The following is a 13,757-nucleotide window of genomic DNA, read 5'->3' as shown; positions in this document are numbered from 1 at the left end:
GAAGTATTTCTCTGTTCCTAACTTGTACTTTATGCAGTATTTGTTTCTCAGCTGAAGGAAGGTGAGGGCAGCTTTTATGCATGCGTTGTTCCAGCTGATGAGTGCTGAAGGTGGCCTTATGACAAGCTGCACGTTATGATAGCGGAGCGTGAGTGTTTACTGTTGTACAGGGTGGCATGTTGATTAGTATATGCAGCCCAATTAGCAGTAATCACAAAGCTCTGCCTCTTCAACACTCACAGCTGCTTTACTCTTACAAAGAGGGCCAAGCTGAAGTAAATTATTTTAATTGGCCACATGATCTGCTCTGGAGTTGGTGTCCAACGTTTGCAGTAAAAAACAGTGCCCTCATGCTTTGCTGCCCTCACAAAGAACTTAAAGCTGATTTTAAACAAGAGGTAGGGAAACAGGCTGGGATGCCTGATTTAAGTAACTTACTGTGAGCTGGACCTGAAAGTGACTGTGCCCTGACAGCACGTTGCCTTTGTAGCTGTAAAATAGATCAGCCAGGGGCTGTAGTGCACCTTGGTGTTTCCCTGTGTAGGTACCCTAGAGCCCAGCAGTGAAATGGCATTTTTCCTTAGGTATTGCACAAAAGAAGTCATCTTTTACCACGCTGAAGACACTTAACTGTTAGTTGCTGTCCTCATTAGCTTTTAATGAAACAGACTAGCTGAATTGTGGTTTAAATTACTGTTTTATTTAAGATATTGGTAAAACTTCAACAGTTTTTCTGTATAAACAGCATAAATAAAATATGGATGACTAATACATGGTTATAACTATAAACTCATATGTGAACTGTAGAACAAGATTGCAAATGGAAAGTCCCAACACTGTTAAATGATTAGCTTTAACTTATTCACTTTATAAAGAACATGTTAGTTTCATGAACAAGGTAACACAGATAGCTCAACAGGAGCACCCAGTGCAGCAACTGACAACACACCTGGCTATCTACACAAATATGCGTTTGGGCGTAGAAGTACTCAGGGTGATCTCAGCCAACTTCCCCTGTTCTTGGTTCAAGATGTCTTCCAGAGTGAAGGAGAGGGAGAAGAAAAAAAAAAAACGCTAACACGATGCAATTGCGACATACAATAGTTGTACTAGACCCTAAGAGGTGGGATTTAGTTTTTCTTTAGCTTTAGTGCTGGCAAGTATAGTGCGATCGCCTGCTTATCAGGGACTGGAAAAAAGTATGAACATTTAAGTCAGAGGTTGTGTTAGTGCTTCATTCTTACTTATTGCACGATACAAGGGTAGAAAGTTTTGTTCCTGTTGCAAAGAGGGTATGAATTAAAGAAAGATTGCCCTAGATTACAGGCATGAACAAAGCTGCGGTATCCCCTTCAATGGCTTTGTTTATGTGACTAGTGCTGAGTGAATAAATTGTGCTAAAACAGCCCCTAATTTAGACCAATCTTTCTCTTTTTTTTTTTTTTTTTTCCTGCAGAACATTGCCAGGGTAGGGAGGATTTAGTGAGGAGATAGTGGACCTGAACTACAGCAGTCATGTCTATAAACACGGAACTCGTTATGCCTCATCTTATCTGCCCATAGGACATGCATTTCTCACTGACACACAGTGTTCCAAAAACAGAGTGGAGTTTTTATGACAATGTACCACCATAAATGTGGCGTAAGTTAGGCTGCTTTGATATTGTCCTTCAGTGTTACGATGCAATCTAAATCAAATACTGAATGGTTTTAACTTGCAAGGACAATCGATGGCACTTCTAGGTAAAAGAAAAAAGTTATATACATGCGTTTCCACCCACCTTTAGTGCAAATCGAAATGGGTTAACAGCTCCCTGGTCTGGTGCTATACTGCTCTCTGCAACGCAGACATTCCTCAGAGTTGCACATTTAAAAAGTGTGCACAGGAAACTATCAGAGTGGGGATTGAGCGAATCCCTCTAGTACTCACAGTGAATAGCTTACGAGTGAGTTTTGAGGAGCTTCAGACAAAGCCTGAAGCCCATTTCTCAAAACCAACATAATTAAAAAAAAAAAATGTTTTCACTACCTACCTCCTAGTTCTGCAAACACGCTTAACACGTAAACTGAAACTGATGCGGGTTGTGTTAACGCGAAAAGGGATACTTCAGCTCTTTATTGGAAAGATTGGTTATACAAATTTCACCACCACTAAGATGCACAATAAAAATACAAAACACAGGTCACAGACAATCTCAGTATCAACAGTTAATAAATACAATTAGATACTTTTATATTAACCTAATATTTTTACATTGTCACCAGCTAGACACTCAAAGTACGAGATACAGAACACTTAGATACCGTTAGAGGGGGATTATTGCTTACGTTAGCAAGCAGCAAGTAAGGGCACAGGATTTTGAACTGAAGAGAACTACTTCCTATCACCAGTGGCATTAAGAGAAAACACTGCATTTCACAAAGCACTGCTTTTTTGTCTAGTGTGTAGAATCAAGAGCAGCATATATCAGACCAATAACCACTACTTTTAATATTATAGAACTTTAAAGGACTTACCTTACAAATGGTTCCTATCTACTCTATAAATATGCATTTAGTGAAGAAATGAACACTTGCTATCTATACAATGTTTTTTTACCTGACCACACTGGAACTACGATGGTAGATTTTTCTCCTAGCAAGATAAATGGTATGAGTAGCAGAATTATCATGTATGAATCCACACCTAAAAAGCTATATCCTTCCCAAAACAGCACACATGCAGTCCAGTGCTCTTCAACTGCTCCTGCAGACTGGGAAGAAGTTTATCATTCGTAACACTTTGTCATTCTAATTACTCATAGAAACAATTGCACTTACACCACCTTTCTCTCAGAAGCACGCTATAAGATGGACTCACTGCATCGTTATTACTGCGAATAATTTAAAACAAAGGCACCACAGAGATGCCCCAGAGTTGCATATTTTACTGTTTCTCAAATTTCCTTAGTAAATCTAACTTGGAACATATGCTGCAGCTAAAGAGAATGTTGACAACAGCTAAGGCTTAATAAGATGACAGATAAGAGCCAATGATCCCATAAGATAAAAAGAAAAAAGAAAAAAAATCTCTGAATAAGATCAAAGGAATCTAAAGCCACACTCCAACTCCTGGTTACTCACAAAGCCTTTTGCTATTCATCAAATTGCTTTTAAAATAGTGCATCAAAGATCGGAGAAGCGGAAATTGGCAGAATTCAAACCTCGCCATCTCATCGTGTTGAATAATCTCCTGACTACTTATAATATTAAAATACTTTGCAAATTCTAGCTAAATACTAACACTGTTATTAAACTGTTACTGCTAAAATGGTATGATGTACAATAAATGCTTATGAAGACTTACGTTATTCATACTACTCCAAATGTCTTCATGTAACAAATGAAAGGAACAGGATGTGCATTGAGTGGAGCTGATGGGAACAGTCTGCTTACTTAGGTCCTAATTTAATGCTCCCCTAAGGGTTAACAGCGCCTCAGGGCTAGGGCAGAGCAGGTGGGTACCCTCTGTTTGTCTGTTTCCGAGTTCCACAAGCAGTGCTCTGCTTATTAACACAAGGGCAACTGACACTCCTTACTCTTCCTTCTGAATTTGGGTTTAACCGAAGTAGAGCCCTGGATTGTCAGCGGATTTCACCCTCTGCACTAAACCCCAAGCACATCCCCTGCTCATCTGCATTCACTCCGGATTGCGCCGGCAGCCCGGCACCCGCTCTGACGCATTCTGGAAATCACCAAATTGCAGCACTGATGGTCCTTGTAGACACAGCATCTTGACGTCCTTCATGCTGCAACTTTTTATTCACTTATGTCTTTGCCATCCAGAAATCATTACTGAAACCAAACATCTCATCAAATTGCTCATTATTCCTAGCAAGCAGTTCTCTGGTTTGACTGGGTGAGTGGCAGTAGCATCGTACTGAACGTCTCCACAGACATGGGTTTGTTTTAAGACCTGAGATGAAGTTACGGTGGAAAGAGGTTGGCTCAAAGCATTAAGCACAATTATATTTGATTAAAACTAATTGAGAACAGTTTCCTAAACTGACAAACAAGAAAAATGCCACTAAAAGCACCAGAAAGATACGAAATTCCCTATGCTGTACCTCTAGCCATAGGAAATATATTTTTTAAAAACTACAAAAAAGGTTTCTTCATATTCCATATTTTATGTTACAGGAAAAAAAAATAATAGGTAAATTATGAGTCTGTACCTCAATCGGAGTCTGAGAACAGAGCGGCAGGAGCTTAGTTTGTCCATTCCTAAGTTACCTGGTAAAACCTTGTATGGCTTTTAGTCTTTTACCTGCAAAAGTGGATGTAATTTTCTGATTCATCTTAATGCTAGCCTGAAATAAACAGAAAGCAGAACACAAAATAACCCACACAACCTGGACTTCTACGGAAACTTCCCCCCCACTCTAAAAAATTTGGCAGTTCTCAACCAGAACCCTTCCTGACGTATTGCTCCAGACACCTCCCGGGCAGGTTCGGGTTCACCTTCCTGCAGGCTCAAGGACTGTTCCCTCCCAGTGTCTGTTCAGTGCCCCAGCAGCTCGGCTCTCGCTAGTGAATGTGGCTGGATACTTGTGGGTGGGGGTGGCTGTGGCATTGCTCAGGGTGGCACCACCAGCAAACTTTGTTGAGATTGAAACAACTACATTTGTTAATTCCTAGGTCTATTTACACGTGGGTTGAGCTTTGCAGGGGACTGTAGTACCGTTCTGAAATGCCCACCTTTTTTTGCTTCCTGATGATGCCAGTTTATTTTGGGAATGTCTATTGGGAGAGTCTGAAGGGGAAACACAAGGGGGATGGTTACATTTTACAGCATTGATGAAGGTACGAATCTGGTATACAATTACTTTGTCTTCGCATCAAAAACATGCTCTCAGGGTAAGCGTTATGCCTAGCCAGCCTCCACCACGGGGAGTGTCTTACCAACGACCTGGCGTGACTGCGGCTTTGGACAGGCAAGGACAGACCCGATCCTTCTCTGTGGGAAGGCTCTCGAGCCAAGAGGGGCGTGTGAAACTTTGGTTTGAGCCTGGCTCCTCGTCGCCTCTTCCCATTACAGAACCGGAAATGAAAGACCCCAACTCGCTTTCCCAAGGATCTGAACAGTTCATCTTCCAGCCCAAAGAAGATCGGAGACAAACCCTTCCCCCTGTAGATGCTCTGCCCTGCAGCATGCAAACTAAGGGGAGCGCTGGCCTCCCTGGGATCGCTCTGTCCACAAGCTGATGATGCGGCGCTCTCTGGTGATTCGTTCTTCTCTGTTAAACCATTCATCAAATTCGCATTCTTTGGTATACCAGGACTAAACACTTGAATTGGTGGCAGGTATTTGGCACTCTTAGGTGTACTAGTTTCTGTGTTTGTCAGGTCTAAATAGCCTTGATCATCGAACGGGTTAATGCTGGACCCTATGCTTAAGCTAGTTCTATCAGTGAAGGAATCCACTCGTCCATCATACCCTAGGTCTGCAGGTGCTGAGCATTGGTGCTGGGGCCACGGTCGTTTGCAGTCATGGTTTTCCTTATCTTCCCCACCGTCTTCTTGCCCACCTTGAAAAGAGTTCTCTGTCCAGTCCGACTCCTCACTAACGCTGACTGCTGCATTCATGTCCCTGAGAAATACCACAATGACAGTAATGTTGTCGCTGGAACCGGCATCGCGAGCAGATGCCACTAATTTATGTGCTACCATGCTGCTGTCACCATTATTCTCCTTTAGATGGTCAGCCACCACTTTGACTGCCTCATCGGGATTGACTGTGTCATAGAAGCCGTCGCAGGCTAAAATGAGGTAGTCTTCAGAGCCATCTAGTACAGTGGAGGCAGAGTCTGCATCCCCACAGATATATGGCTTGTGCTCAGCGTCCCCTGTGGAAAAACAACACACAGACACGAGGCCGTGGGTTTGCAGCCACAGCATCTGGAAGGCCTTTTATTAACACAGCATGGAGCCGGTGGCTCTCATCACCGAGTTAAAGAGATTACTTGGAACAGCCCCTTGGACTGTAGAGGTAAAAATAGAGGTCACTGCTCACAGCTGTATCTTCAGCTGTATTTCAAGTTTTGATCACTAGAAAATGAAAGTTTAATTAAAAGGAAAAGCAAGGCTGAAAAAGGAATTAAAGCCCATTCTTACCAATAGCTCTGGAGACTGACAGGCTCCCATTCACCCTCCAGGCTCCAAACCAGACCACACAGCCACCAAGGGCCTCAATGCGTTTCTTCTCGTCCTAAACAGCAAGGCAACACAGGAGTTGTTTGAACAGAGCTCTTAGCACTCGCCATCGCACTCTGAACACCCCTCCAGATGAGGACAAAGGATTTGCAGATTTTCATGCTACCTTCCAGCCAAACCAGAGTAACTGGGCCATAGTCTGCCACTCTGAGAGACACTGGCAAAGCAACATTCAGTGTCCAAGAATGCCATATGAAGCCAATACCTGTCAGCTTCAATGGTAAGCACGGGTGGGTGGGTGGGTCAGTTTAGAACAGGCCATTCTCACCTCTCGATCTGGTTTGTGGGGTTTCATCAGTTCCACAGCTTGGCCTCTCCTCACAAGCATAACCTGGGAGTCTCCAAGCCAAGCCACATGCAACATATTTCCTCGGATGAAAGTCACCACCCCGGTGGTTCCACAACGCAAACTCTGTAATGGAGAAAAAAAAAAGCCTACAGTTTTAAATAAGCAAACCAAAACCATTTCAAAGCATGTGAACATGCGGGCTTTCTAGGATGCTTGCAGCCTGTTCTCAGGGGGAATGGGCAGCGCTTTCCTTACTGCTGTGACTGTTCTGCAACAGCCCCCCAGCACCAGTGCAAGTCATTGATTTCGCCTTGAATTGGAAGCACATTTCACAAGCTGGGCTCAGCCAGTGATCTGCTGCTGTTCTAGCTGACTTCCCGGGCCTGCTTCCTATCTGCTGATAGAGATGCATGCATGTTAATGATCTCGGAGGGAGGTTTATTTGTAAGCACCTCAAGTTCCCTGCACTTAACTCAGCCCTGGCATAGGTTTAGGAGGCCTAGGAGGCAATCCATTTATTCTTGCTTTCTGGAGCTAAGAAAGATTTATGTTGTAGATGAGGAAAAAAAAAAAAAAACCACAGCCCCCCAAGGACTAAACCTAGTTAGCATGCGAACATCAGAACAGCAGCAGCATCCTTCTAAATGAACTGGATGTTGTGAGAAGTGCGAGGGTGACATTTACACAGAACGTGAAGGCCACCACTGGGACCAGTACAGACTGGGCACCAACAGCACCGTGCTGCCCCCCGCTGTGCTCAGCTCAGCGCCTGGTGCACCCTGCTAACAAAGGCAGCAGGAAGGTCGCTAATAGGGCAGTGCTGTGTGCCACACACCTCTGTTAGCCCAGCACACCACAGTCAATTTATTGATGACTCATACCAGCATTTCTTCAGTCATTTTCATTTTTATCTTCACTATATGGTTCTGGGACTAAGGGGTGCTTTGCACCACCTGTTTGGTTCCCTGATCCTCCTTAGGAGCTTCCATTCAAGCACACAAACAGATCTTGCCTCGTTTGCTGCCCCACTGCACTGGAAACTGAGGTTTGTGGATAACACTAGGACTCCTACTCTCCAGGTCAACTCATAGCTGCACCAGACAAGCCTGCAGTGTTTGAGAAAGCTAACAAATCTATGCAAATTCTGGTTGTTCCTGTCTGAGACCTGTTCTGATAGCCTGATGTGCTGGAAACTTGTTCTGTCTGTCTCAGTGGTATGATATTCAGCCAACTTTTTGTTTTGTTTTGTTTTTGTTTGTTTGTTTCATACACAGAATTTGTCAGTTAATACTTTCAGAATCTAGCCCTTCTCTCCCACGTTTCTCAATCACCTCTCTGGCTGCCTTCTGCACAAAACGCTCATCGGTCACACGGAAGGCTCGGCACAGCGCCTCTGCCGGGTCATGCTGAAACATCTCCTGATGGACCATGTTCACATGGAGATGGATGGAGGCATAGATGGCAGCATCCACTCCCCCGTGACCATCGAACACTGCAAAGTAAGCTTGCTCTTCTTGGTCCTGTCAGTGAAAACAAATTGAGAAAACAACTAAAAGAGAAAGCAATGGAAACAGTTAATTGGATTGTCTCTCAAACTTTTGAGCCTGAGATTTGTGATGTCCTCTGTGGGCGTTCACCAGCATTAAACTGCACTTAGAGCCAGACTCCACCAGAAAAACAAGCTACTCAGACTATCTGCACTTTCATCAATGGGAAACAATACAGTTTGCGTGAAGTCTACATTGACACTGGAATCCACCAGGGATAAATGCCTGTACGGTTAAAATGTGAAGCCAGCTAGCCTCTGCTTTCATCTTCCCCCTGCCTCCTTTTTTAAATCTAATCCATATCACCTTAGGTGCCTGTTTTTAAAATACCCGTATGTACTCTCTCATCAGATAATTAAACGTGATTGTATTCACACATCAAGTACAGCAAAATCACTCATCTTCAAGTCAGTTTTCTCAGCTTCTCCTTATCTGTTCAAACAGAGAAACAAAGCTCTGTACCCAGAGACATCAACTCCTGTGCCTATTCAGACATATAACACACCAACCCGCTGTCAGTGCCAATTCAACCTTGACAGCCATCTCAGTGACTAGAATATTTGTACATTGTAATTTTTAAGTAATGGGCTCCAACACAAATTGGAATAAGAAAGCTGACAATTGACAGGCAAAGGAAACATCTGCCTCTGTTTGCATTAATATCATTTAAAGGCAAGAATTTGGATAGGGCATAGAAAATGGTTATTAAAGTGACAGAATGTAATAAAGAATCAATTGCACAGCAACCTGATCCCAATGGTAAAATTCTTGCCATTTTCTTTTTCTTGCCATTTCTCTGTGTCCAGTTTTATATCTCAAGGAAGAGCAAGCACGAGCATTTGACTGGTAGCCAAATAAAGAAATTAACAGAGGGAAGTCTGGTCCAAGTTCCAATAAATTACTCATGTTGCTAGATTCTTGTGTGAACTGCACTTTGTTCTGTAAATTTTGTGTTTGTTTGTTTAAACTTTCTTTCTTTGCTCTTGCTTTTGACTTCTTCCTACCAAAAGATAGGCAAAACACCTCAATCCTGCAGGTAATACAATGCATCAGCTGCCTCTCACAAACATAGGGCTGCCTTCTGCATATGGCAGGTCACTTCTTCGGCCACTGCATGAGTGGCTACATAAGATGGGGCAGAAACAAACTTTGTTTAGATAGTATTTCACCAGAAGTCTAGGAAAGTTGCTCTTTTATTTTATATACACTACACAGAAACTGCCATACAGCTGCTGTAATCACAGAATCAACTGAGCTCACTTAGGAGCATGTTTGCTTCCTGACGTTCCATCCTTCTCAGTTCCATCACATGTATGGCTTTTGTCTTCACAGTAAAAGACTGCCTAGTTCCCCCAGCAATGTAAACTGTATTCAGCACATGTAGCTACCTTCCACAGAATCTCATTTTACCTCAAGGTTGAAGAGCATGTTGAAGTCTGGAATGCAGACGTGCTTGTCTTCCATTTTCCTGCGCATGTTCTTGATGGCATGGATGGATGTCTCGTAGTAGCGGTGGGGCTTCGGCTGGAGTGGGAAGTCTTTCACCCAGTTGCTGCAGATCTCATGGAGTTTGCTAAAAACTAAACGGGCTAGCTTCACTGTCTCAATCTCTGGGGGAAGCAAACACCACAAATAAAAGGCTAAGAGTGTTATTGAGATTTTTTTCTTTTGCATACATTACAAAGATGAAACAAAACCATTTTAGCCAAGCAGTTGAGATGGATGTCAGCAGGGAAATTCTGGCTGCTGATACATAAAAAGAGGAAGCCAAACTCACCATAATCAGCATTCATCAGTGCAAAGCTCATTGTTTGTCTTTTTAGTCTAAACATTCCTCCGTGCCTTTGGGGAACTCATTTGCAGCATCAGGAAAAATGAAAAGCAAGTATGTTTCCCTCAGCATTTGATCCCCCGTGTAGCTCTGCACAGGGTGGTGTAGCTGTGCCACAGAGCCCTGATAGGGAATTCTTCAAGGCATACAGCATCGCACACGAAAAACACAACCCATTACAGTGATGTATTGTTTCAGACCAAACCACCGATTCACAACAACACCTTACTGCAGAACTGAGGCAATACGGTAAATAAACTGCAGAAAATAATAGCATCCTTTTAAGATGCTCCGGCAGTGTACAAATTCGGGTACCTTCTTAGTTGCATAAGATTACTGTGAGATTCCCAAATAGGCAGCACGTCAAAGAAATCTGCACGAGCAAGTGAAAAAAAAACTATAAAGGTCTTAAATTTAAGAAAATGCTGAACTGTCACTCTTGAAAAGTATTTTAAAATGTGAAAACTCAGGCACTGTCAGTCATTCTGAAGTTCAGGGAAGGGAAACAGGAAGTAAGTATCAGAGTCAAACATACCAAAATCTCCTTTATCTTGGTCATTCACCAATGCCAGAGATCTTCAAAGCTAAACAACAATCCCTACACGTCAATCACATCTCACAGAGGAATAGCTCAAATGCAAGAGTAGAACTGAGAGATGCTGTGGCCCTTCCCTCACAGAAACCCTGTGAAGAACCTACAAAGCAACATTTGCTGCTTTCAGTACTAGGTCTGCACAAGATGTGGGCTATAATGATCTGGAAGCCAAGATCCCTAGCAGCAAGTATCATCCCAGTTCCGCTGCTTACGAGTTGGTTCAAGCTTGATCTTCAAAAGCAGCCATTAAGATGGAAGTAAGCTATACGTATAATCGAAGGAAGGAGTCCTGACTTCTGGAAATCATACAATTGGGTCACCCAGTGCCACCACAGGAATGAGTATCAGTTCTCCCACTACACCTATCCTGCTCGCACCAGGGTCACCAGGAATCTCTGTGCTGTTTTTAAAGAGGGAACACATACAGCCTGAAATGTCCAAATTAAATTTTCCAGAAGGAAACCCCCACAGACTTACTCTTCCTTTTTTATTTTTATTTTTTTTTCTAGTGGGCATATATGAAGGGGAAGGGTGTACATTTTGGTGTCACATAGCTGTTATAATTCAGAGCATCACTCCGAGGGAGGAACGGAGTAAACCAATTTGCTGTGCTGAAACACTAAATACCCTTCCCCAGCAGGGAGTATTCGTACTGTCAGCATCATCAATAATTGCTCCTGAGGTTAAAACAGGAGAAAGGCCCACAACAGTCAAACCACCCCCTCACAGCTGTAAATTACTCATCACTCGTTAATGCTGCAGCACTGAGCCAGGGCTGACTCAGCTGTCATTGTGGTTGTGTCATGGAGAATTTCATTTCCCTCCTGCTGCTCCAAAGTCCCCAGTGATGGAAGTAGTACTTAATTCTACCACAGCTAGTGGGAAACCCAACTCAGGCATCATTATGATTTTTAGTGGAAAATCAGAGTACAGAGAATGGCAGTAATAAGATTCAGTTTCTTAGTACTTAAATTTTAAGGCCTCTCCTGAAAATTTGGGCAGTGTGACAACAGGGATCAGAACTCAGGTTTGTAGACGTGTCACTGACCAAGGTTTTCCTTAATTTAAGAACTCTGGTTTCTGACTAGCCAATGACCTCCTTCTGTCTTGGTTAGAGTAACCCCATCTCCTAGCATCTGGAAAGACTGGGTAATGGGACTTTGCAATTTGCATTGTGCAGTCTGCTGGGTATTTTTGATACCTCCACCTTGTAACACAGTCCACGGACTCCCTTGGTGGCTCTTTAACAGTGCCAAAGCTCCAGAAGAAAACCTTCCTCCCCAGATCAAGAAAACCAGATGTTCTTAGCTCTTAACCTGACCTTTCAAAGGAAAACAAATGTCATTCAATTCTCATTGAAGCTCCCTTGTTCCTCTCCGGTTCAACTGAAAGAGAAGAACCAGCCATGGCCTATGACTGTAAGATTCTATTCTTGGTATCCAAAGACACATGGTCACCCTGAATACTTCAAGCCTGTATTTTTACATTCCTGCATTTGTGGGCTCTGAACAGTTTTCTTTCTCTTCAGATTAGCAGTCTTCTTTCATGAGGCTTCTAGCTCCTTTCCAGCAGCACAACAGTAGTTTCTTTTACCAGTCCTAAGCATGCAATGATTTCTGACTTTGCTCTACTCAGAATGAAATGTGCCACTAAGAAAATTTGGATTTTTTTTTTCTTCTAGCAAATTCAAACTTGAAGCAAATCAGGTAGATGTCTTCTTGTATTATACAGAATAAAAATCTTTCTGGGCTTGTAAGAAAAGCTGACACAGAATTGGACATCAAAGGTAGAGAGCTAAATTCAGCTTGGTTTCACATTCTGCAGAAGTCAAGACATCATTAGGATGAACAGTGAACCCTGAGCACAAAAAATGAAGATGTAGAAATCCCATTTCCATCACCTGCTACAGCTCCCTTTGTTTTCTTTCAAAGCATTAAAGTCCCCTCTATGATATCAGTTAAGGGCACTCATCGATTCCAGCTCTCTAAGTAACTAGCCTGGGTTTCTCAGATGACTCCTACTAAGAAAGCTGGCGAGAATGGAGTTACTGATCTTTTGCTATTAAATCTCCTGCAGTCCTGCATGAATACCCCTAATTTCGTTATGTTTTTATTAGCCAAACCTTGTACTATTTAAGCTAATGCTCTGTTTTGAAAATTATCATTTCTGTGAAATTGCAGTGTTCATATGAAATCGCTGCTTCACTGTGGTCCAGAAGATGTTCTCTGTCTTTCTCTACCCCTTTATTTTCATACTGTAATGCCTTACGCTGCGTCTGTAAGGGCATATTTTATCTTCAAGTACCTTCATTATGACAATTCACCCCAATGTACTATGTCTGAAGTCTCATACTTTTAGTGCCTGCTACAGCCCGTACACATACCAATCTCTGTTTGCATCTGTGTATTACAGATTTACTGATTTAAATATATTTAAATGGAAATTTCTGTAGGTGTGAGGTTTTTTTCCTTTTTTTTTTTTTCTTTTTGTTGAACTCTTTAGATATTCAGTGTGGAGGCTTAGTCAACATTTCCTTGGAGACTGTCAAATATTTATGCAAGTCTCAGAGATCTCAATTTGAAATTAATGAAGGCTGCTCAGCCAGAACAATGACAAATCTATTCCATTTACCTGCTCAGCAGGAGGAGGCAGCAGTGCCTACAAAAGGGAACCCATCACTTTTTTTTTTCCTCAGGTTTGCAAAGGCCTCTGAAAAATACATGAGAATCTTCCTCCTCAAGTAGCCAGATTTGTATCTCCTACTTAACCCCAGAATCTTTTGTTTGTTTGTTTTAATTGGGAATGAAGGGAATGGAGAAAGTGGCTTGGTGACAGTAATTTCCAGATGGAACAACAGAATTCCTTTCAATACATGTGAGGAACACTGATTTTTATTGTAATAAGCATCCCAGAAATTTTTTCAAGGCTGTTTGTTTAGTCAGCAGAATTCTGAAACATTTTAATGCATGGAAGGTACTTGGCCTTGAACTGGATGCTGCAAAAATCTTGACAGCTAACAAAGATAAATGGAGACAAGGAAATTTTCCTCTTAAGGATGAAACATGTTTATACTACCCTGTGCTGAAACTATAAAAAAAAATAAATGCCATAGTAAAAACTACACTGACAAATAATTCAGAATTAATTTCTCTCCTCCTACATATCTTTGACTTTCCTCTAAGAATGAAGGAGAACAACTCATGCTTGCAAGCAAGCAGCAGGAGCACATAATCACAAGTGCTT

At 42.3% G+C, this 13,757-nt stretch overlaps 1 protein-coding gene across 1 annotated transcript in view; it reads right to left on the bottom strand.

The window, feature by feature from the left end:
• Window positions 1–677: 677 nt before the first annotated feature.
• PPM1E (protein phosphatase, Mg2+/Mn2+ dependent 1E) overlaps window positions 678–13,757 on the bottom strand; it is a 66,517-nt gene continuing 53,437 nt past the window's right edge. The window contains exons 3-7 of the mRNA XM_082776406.1: window positions 9,499–9,698; window positions 7,873–8,061; window positions 6,521–6,664; window positions 6,154–6,247; window positions 678–5,885 (exon numbers count right to left, since the gene is read on the bottom strand). Of these exons, the coding sequence (XP_082632532.1) occupies window positions 4,819–5,885; window positions 6,154–6,247; window positions 6,521–6,664; window positions 7,873–8,061; window positions 9,499–9,698 (1,694 nt within the window). The 3' untranslated portion in view covers window positions 678–4,818. The remainder of the gene's footprint in view (window positions 5,886–6,153; window positions 6,248–6,520; window positions 6,665–7,872; window positions 8,062–9,498; window positions 9,699–13,757) is intronic.

The sequence above is a fragment of the Aythya marila genome (genome assembly GCF_965140915.1).
Source record: "Aythya marila genome assembly, chromosome: 20".
NCBI classification, from domain to species: domain Eukaryota; kingdom Metazoa; phylum Chordata; class Aves; order Anseriformes; family Anatidae; genus Aythya; species Aythya marila.
The sequence above is the reverse complement of the archived record's forward strand: the minus strand, read 5'-3'. Positions and strand labels throughout refer to the sequence as shown.